This window comes from Zea mays, chromosome 4, assembly GCF_902167145.1.
Source record: "Zea mays cultivar B73 chromosome 4, Zm-B73-REFERENCE-NAM-5.0, whole genome shotgun sequence".
NCBI lineage: Eukaryota > Viridiplantae > Streptophyta > Magnoliopsida > Poales > Poaceae > Zea > Zea mays.
In genome coordinates this window covers 163291963-163299539 of record NC_050099.1, presented here as the reverse complement: position 1 = coordinate 163299539, position 7577 = coordinate 163291963, and the positions used below count along the sequence as shown (strand labels likewise).

The window sequence follows — 7577 nt, the reverse complement described above, 5'->3', positions numbered from 1 at the left end:
AGTGGTAAATGGTAACGGTAATGATTCTCACTCGATTACCAGTGGTAACAAGTTTAAATAGGACAATATCAACTTTTAGCGTGCTATCTAATTACGGTTAGACTTAACCAAACATGATTTAACGTTATCGATTATCATTCACGTTACAAATATGTGAACCAAACTAACACCCAAGTTTTCTGATACGGACCAGTTGAACATAGCTTTTTGTTTCGCTCGAGGACTACAAATCCGACCAGGGTTGAACGCATGATACATTCAACCCTGGGCAAGAACTTATTATTGCCTCTCGGTTGCATTGGGAGCTAACAGAGCGCAAGAATAATAATACTCTTCCATGGTCCAAACAATACATGCAGGCATATATATGACATATATATATATAATATGCGCTAGCTACCTAGCTCTCTTTGCAGTACACTTTGTGTGGCATAAGCATATAACATAATAAAGGATATATATGAAGCAAACCTTTTTTGTCAAATCTTGGCCAGCCAACCGGCCCCTAGCTACAACTAGGTGCCTCATGCGTCATGCACCTCTGATCGATCTCTCTATCCGATCCCTCATGCATGTGTACACCACATGCCTTGGATAAAGCCTATCGAGCTGTCTATATCTACTAACACGCACGCACCAATGTCTCCCCCGCCTCCTTTAATTTTGCGCGCGCTAGCTTTAATTTGTTCCTGGATCCAATCCACGGTTGCCATATCTCCTATTCTTTACTCCTAGCGCGCCTTCTTTTTTCATTTCTTCAAGCGTTTTGGTTCTTCTTCATTGTTCCCTCGCTACGACCATGCATGCATACCGCACGCACATGCTCCATCAGATCATAAACATGGCAGCTTAGAAGCAGATCAACCTATGTATGCAGTGCAGCTAGCTCTAGCCTGTATCTAGCTTCGTATCCATGGCCGGCCGATCGATCGATCTCGGTTGGCTCAGCTGATGGTCGAGGTGTAGATAGACAGTGCGGATTATATCCGTCCTAGGGTGAAGTCGAGGTTCGGTTTCTTGTCGCTGCCAAACATCCCAGCTACTACCTGGAACGGCGACGAGTTGAGGTCGGCGACATCGTCAAGAAGGCTGTGTGATTGCACGTCCTGCAAACAAACATTAGGTGTAAGAAACGAGAGAGAAAAAAATCAAATTAAAGGGCTAGTTTGGAAATTAAACCCTCTTTGAGACTCTCGTAGATTGAGGGGAAAATTAGCACCGGAATTCCGGAGGGGATTTAAGTTTCTAAAACTAGCTAACTGATGGTTCCAAAATGAGATGCAAGCTGCCGACAATATGCATTGATCAAATTAGCTCAGCAAGGAGCACGTACGGCATGCGTGTGGTAAAGGCGCACGAAACAGAATGATCGGCGTTGCACTGACTAGCACGGCATCATGGCCGTCGCGCGGCGAGGTGGTATTGGAGATAATGATGGACTCGGTGTAGAGAAGAAGGGCTAGCTGCGTACGCTACGTAGTACGTACCTCGAAGGATTTGATGTCGTCGCCGGGACCGGGAGTGGCGGCATCATCGTCTCTTGGTCTGTCATGGAACCAGCCCCCCCTGCTGATGCTGGATCAAAGAAGGAAAAGAGAGGGGAATAGTTCAGTCTTCGAAAAAGATTGGCATGCATGGGCTAGCTGACCGAGAGAATCAAATAATGCCTCCATATCTTTTCATCCGTAGGTAGTGGGAGTCCGTTGATAGGAGAGAATAAAAGAAGGTAGGTAGGGAACAAAGTGGGCATGCATGCAGCACCTATACTTTCACTGCTAATTAAGATGCTGTTGATGACATGCTAACTTTATCATATTAGGAACTATGGAAGTGTTTGTTTGGGATTATAATCTGCCCAAATTATATAATCCAATAAAATTCTGAACTAACACTTAGCTTAAAATTTATTGGATTGTGTATATATAATCTGGATAGATTATAATCCTAAACAAACACCTCCTGTGTCTAGCTCTAGCGGATATGGTCGTGTAAAACACTGTTTTGTACCGTGTTTATAGAGTAGAGTTTGAAATAGGATGTGGGACGAGGAACGTGATAGTTTACTGCTGTATTTCGTTTGTAGTGCGCGCACACGTACGTGCTTGCAATCACACATACACATTTTGTTTTGTGACCACAGAAAATCGCACACATATATCATGTTGTTTCCCACGTAGCTTCTCAAGATTCGACGGACCACTGTTCCATGTCGTGGTACGTACGTACCGGAAGAACGTGCGCACTTTGTCATTGATACCAAGAGCATATATCAAATCTAATAGCTTAATATATTCGAGAGATAATTGCGCCGTGATGGGGAGCAGACGGAACAAAGGTACGACGATCCCCGCTGGTGCTTTTTTTTTTGGGGGGGGGGGGGGGGGGGAGCACTTCGTTATATAGTAGTAGTAGTAGTAGACAAAGAAAAATGAGACAAGGGAATACTCCATTAATTGTTTTGCCTAAAGTGGCTAGAGAGAAGATGAGTATTTTCAACCTAATTAAGGAAGAAGACCACTAGTTTGGATCGGGGAAAAGCTAAGGTGTCGATTATATTGGAAGGTGCACGTTATTATTAGCTGCTGATCGATTTCTGAACTGAAGAATATATATACAAGTACGTACCGGCCGCATGCATGTAGAGGTCAGAGACGTACTGCTATATACTAGCTAGCAGTATACCTCTTCTGAACATACTAGAAAGCTAGCTAGATGCTCGATGTATACAAATCTGTGTACGTACCTTGTCGAGGAGCTGCACCACAGAGCGCACATGCTGGAGCCATGCTCGTTGCCGCCGCCGCCGTCAGGGTTAGAGTGCTGAGCCGACGACGACGACTGATCAGACCCGGCGCTGGTGGTGATGAGGTCGAACAGGCTGTCGTCGTCGGGGTCGGGGATGTCGATGACCGGTTTCGCGGCTGCTGCTTGCCCTGCAAAATACACATTATTCGATCGATTGACCACTGATGAGTTACCGCCGACACCTAGCGGTATACGTGTACGTACGTAGCAGCTAGCATGATCGTCGTCGTACTCGTACCGTACCGTACATACCGTAGGATGAAGCAGAATTAGCTGGCTTGTGGTCGGTGGTCTTGATGGTGCGATACATCTGCGGCCAAGAACAGACAGAAATCCAAGGATGACGATGGTGGCATGTACTTATACTACGTGCTGCTGAATGACGATCAAGCGTAAAAAAATAAAAAAAAAAACTGGCAGGGTTGACTGAGCTGTCGCCTATAGGAGTAGCTGTAGTACTAGTACAGTAGTACGTATCCAACTACGCAAGTAGTAGTAGTGCATTAAAGTCAGTGGGCCGGGGGTGTGCTAGTCTACAAGAGGAAGCAGGGCCGCCAAATGAACAAGTACCTAATGAATGAATAAGGCTGCTCAAGCTAGCGGGGAGGAGCATTGATGGCTCCATCAGCTACTGTGCAGCACGCAGCAGCGGCACAGCTCCGAGGGTAAGATCCATTATTGCGGAATGATGCGGGGCGCTGCCTGTACTTGCCACCCTCCTGCTGCGGCTCTGCTGCTCGCCTGCTCCCTGCTCCTCCTCCTGCGTGTGCGCATCGTACGCATGGCGGATCGATCGATCGTCGAGACGACGATGGCCGTCCGATCGATCCGCCACGGCCACCGCCAGCAACGCATCGACATGCGCTCCGCCTCCGCCCGGCCGCCATGCCATCCAATGACCTTCATTCCCCAGGCCGGCTCAGTTGATCGTCCCTCCTTCCGGTGTGGGGCATGTCGATCGCTCGAGACCTAGCATCGATCGCGCTAGATATGCAGGGGGGTGGTGGTGAATGGTGATACGGCCGGGAGAGAAACTTTTACTGCTTTCGATTCCAAAGTGTAAAATGACGACTCTCTCTCTACTATATACTATTCCATGCATGCATGAGCTTGAGCTAGCTGTACCATATAGCAGGCAGCAGTACTACAAGCAGTGAAAACTGTCCAGACCGTGGACAAAATTAATAAAGGTCAACTTTATCGTGCAAGAAATGAGAGTGTACGTGTATAGCTTGTTGCTGGTATATATCCTGTATGTAATAAGTACGTACAAAACGCACTGCTTTTGTCTCTCTTGCATATTGAGGTCTATATAGCTAGTACTCTAGTCTTGCTCTTTTGTTTAGGATAGAATAAAGAAATACCACTACAAAGAACAGTTAAGGTGTGTACGTTAACGAGCTAGAGAGGATGAACGACATTCATACGTAGCTAGGAGTAGCTAGCATATAGAACAAAGTCCGTGCAAGAACAACAATGCAAAACGAATGAAAGCTATCAGAGCTGCTAGGTTCTTCGTTAGCTGACATTAATTATTACCTCTGCTAATAACCCATTACACACACACACACAGAGTACAAGGACAGATATAATTCATGTAATGCTAACCATACAGCTGGTCGATTGTTCCCCCCTCACCTGCAAGTGCGACTTGACATGGGCCAAGGTCAGATCCTTCACGTCCATTAGCTCAAGAACTGACTTGGGCGTAGCTCCTGCACAAAGAGAGGCAGCATATATATAAGCATCGTCGTCGTCGGCACGCAACCATTCACCCAGCATGCCGGCTAGCTAGCAGCGACGACGTGCTAGCTAGCTAAAACGCTAGGCAAGGAGCTAGCGGCGCGTACGTACTCTCGTGGCCCCCGAGCAGCTCGACGGCGTGGACGAACCGCGCGTGCAGCGACGTCGTCCACCGCATCCGGGGCGCGCGCGCGCCCCGCTTCGCCGCGAGCCGGAGCGCGGCCTTGGGGGACAACCTCGGCCCGGCCGCGCCGACGATCGCGTCGTGGCAATGCGTGTGGCTCTGCAGGAAGTGGAGGAGCGGCTGCGAGGCGTTGTACACGGGGATGCCCCGGATGGGCCTCGCGGCTGCCAGGTCCCGGCGGAGGCCGCCGCCGCGGCCCTCCGGGAGGAGGATGGGCTGGGTGTGGTGCAAGAACGGGAGGCCCACCAGGTGGGAGTGGGAGCTCGTCGTCGGCACCTGATGGTGGTGGTCGTTGTGGTGCGCGCCGGCCGCCGCGTGGTGCCCCACGGCTGTCGGCGCCGAGGACGCGAAGGCGAGGGAGGGGGCCGTGGTGGCCGCCGCGGCCGTTGTAGTTGCTGTCGGGGTGGTGTCTAGAGCCCTTTTCCAGAACCCTAGCTCCGTTGGTTTCGTGGCTGGGGGAGGGCTGATATGCAGCTGCAAGTCCGGGTGCGCTGGGAACAGCTCCATTCTCTCGATCTCTCCTGGGATGCAGGACGAGAAGCCGGCTGCCGAGAAGTGATCGGTGGAGGAGGGTATGGCCGCGTAGGTGTGCGCCTGATGTGGTTAGGAAGTGTGAAAATTGAGGAGCGCCGCCGGCTAGTGTGTGTGAGAGAGAGCTAGCAGGAGTTGAGAGAGAAGGGGGAGGAGCTGAGGCGTCGAGAGCGAGGGGGGAGGGTTTGGAATGAAACTTGGAGTAGAAAGGACAGGAGTGTGTGTTTGTATTTGTATTGTGTATAGCAGTGTGCCCTGCCGTGTGAAGAAAGAGGCGGCGAGCTAGGGGATGAGGTGGCCTAGGCCCTAGGGAGGAACATATATATTGGTCTTTTCTCCCACACCATGCATCTCCTTTTGCTTTGCTTTCACCTTTCTTTTTCTCCCTCTCTCTTCTCCAGCCTCTCTTCTTTTCCCCCCCTCTCCAGACACTCGCTTTTTGGGGGGTGTTTCTTGGGCAGATTAGTGTGGGAGAATTACACTTTCGATAGGGATGTGTGTGTGTGCGCGCGCGCTATGGGAGAGGGAATGCAAAAGGTGAGGTAACATTCCCTTTTCAGGCTATATGTGCCTGGTCGCTCTGTTAATGGACACCTAATAATGCACTTTGAGCAGCATTCCCTAACTAACCCACACCAGCTAAAAGCAGCTAAAAACAGTCCCCTCCATTTTAAGCGTAATTAAACCTAAACCCTTCATTTTTCTATTTCTCCCAACTCACGACACCACAGCGACTGCAAGAGACCTCAGGGCGCCTCATTGTTGTTGGAGGACTCATTGTCCCCACTTGCCATTGTCATTTTGTGGTGGTGTTGCCACGAAAGAGATTCTTTCCAGGGCCTCGTCGACGTCGGAGTTGGGCCCAGTCGAGCTGTGTCTCGAGTCGTCCACGAGCTAAGTCAAGAACATATCTTAGCAGTTGGTCAACGACGACCACAAGTGTTGAAGGCGAGGCTCCCTCCGCCTTCTGTATGATGGCGTCGGCAAGCCTATTAAGGCGCCGTTTCTCCGCCTTGTTCCTGCACTAGTACAATTTGGCTCTATACAAGCGGTAGGTTTTTTACATCACAGACGGTTCGGTTAGAAAACCGCCTGTGATTGTGAAAATATGAAAATACAATTTAAATAAATTAATATTTTAATTTTTAACATAAATATGAAAATACAATTTAAATAAATTAATATTTTAATTTTTAACAGAAATATGCAAATACAATTTAAATAAATTAATATTTAATTTTTAACAAAAATATGCAAATACAATTTAAATGAATTATAATAGCACACATAATTAACTAGAGAGATTTTAAATTAATTGGCAACCACAATTCATAGTCGATCATACATGAAAACAAATACAATTTGATTCATACAATTTTTCATGAACTACCATTTTTTCGCATGTATGGCTTTAAGTTCTTATCAATTTTCTTTTCCACACGCTTGATTCTCTCTGGACCGTTAAAGACGAACATCTCTTCATACTTATTGTATTCTTCATCTTGGTCTCCCACATTCTCAACTCCAACAATTTTTTGCTTTCCAGAAATAACTACATGCATCTTCTCATCTGCTGGATCGAGTACATAGAACACTTGTGCAATACATTCGGCGAGAACCCACGGGTCATCTTTATATCCTACTTTCTTTAAGTCTACCAGTGTGAGTCCGTAGTTATCCACTATCACCCCCACGGGATGTTGTACCCATTGGCACTTAAATAAGGGTTTTTTCATGCTTGGGCCATAATCAAGTTCTCATATTTCCTCTATGAATCCAAAATATGTGGTCTTCTGTCCATGTAGGTCAAAAGCATCGATACGAACACCGCTATTTTGTGCAACACTTTTCATGTCTTTTGATTTAGTGTAGAATGTGTACCCATTGAGGTCATATGCTTGCCATGATGTCACAAAACACGATGGCCCAGAAACCAAATTCTTCATTGTTTTCTCTTCCAAAGAGTCTCCGAATGGGATGTTTTTGTCCATTAACCATTCGCTGAAACGATGTTTGTGCTCCCTCATGATCCAGTCCTCTGTGCGGTTCTGATTTTCTTTACGAAGCTCATCCAGGTGTTCCTCTATGTAAGGCTCAGCTATCGTGAGATGTTGTAGTACACTACCATGAGCACAATGTACTAGCTTGTAATCCTCAACGCGAAAAGTTTTCTTGCCCATTCTCCCTCTCCCACATAGTTTACCCTCATGTTTAGGTACAGGCACATCTATCATTGTTCCGTCACTGATGTAATCTATACAACTCTCAATCACTTCTTCTGTAGTGTATCCCTCCATGATTGTACCCTCTGGGT

At 47.5% G+C, this 7577-nt stretch overlaps 1 protein-coding gene across 6 annotated transcripts; it reads right to left on the bottom strand.

Annotated features, from left to right (window-relative positions):
• Positions 1-318: 318 nt before the first annotated feature.
• On the bottom strand, positions 319-5559 carry LOC100384098 (uncharacterized). 6 transcript variants are annotated; one of them, XM_008679444.3, is made up of 6 exons: positions 4660-5553; positions 4444-4520; positions 3049-3115; positions 2744-2933; positions 1488-1575; positions 319-1106 (listed from the first exon to the last, which is right to left on the bottom strand). In XM_008679444.3, the coding sequence occupies exons 1-6, from the start codon at positions 5237-5239 to the stop codon at positions 981-983; spliced, it is 1128 nt and encodes a 375-aa protein (XP_008677666.1). In that variant the 5' UTR covers positions 5240-5553; the 3' UTR covers positions 319-980. The 6 variants fall into 6 exon arrangements, with proteins under 6 accessions (XP_008677666.1, XP_008677669.1, XP_035822961.1 ...); NM_001321767.1 differs by having other exon boundaries at positions 835-1106; positions 3058-3115; positions 4660-5436; NM_001176690.2 differs by having other exon boundaries at positions 835-1106; positions 3010-3115; positions 4660-5428.
• Positions 5560-7577: the final 2018 nt, after the last annotated feature.

Bases quoted from the DNA above. Each gene is read 5' to 3' on its own strand.
- LOC100384098 (XM_008679444.3), bottom strand. From the start codon at position 5,239: ATGGAGCTGTTCCCAGCGCACCCGGACTTGCAGCTGCATATCAGCCCT. The intron at 3,116-4,443 runs GTGAGGGGGGAA...TCTTGGCCGCAG, and splicing joins ATGTCAAGTCGCACTTGCAG to ATGTATCGCACCATCAAGAC. The intron at 1,576-2,743 runs GTACGTACACAG...TCTTTGATCCAG, and splicing joins TGGTGCAGCTCCTCGACAAG to CATCAGCAGGGGGGGCTGGT.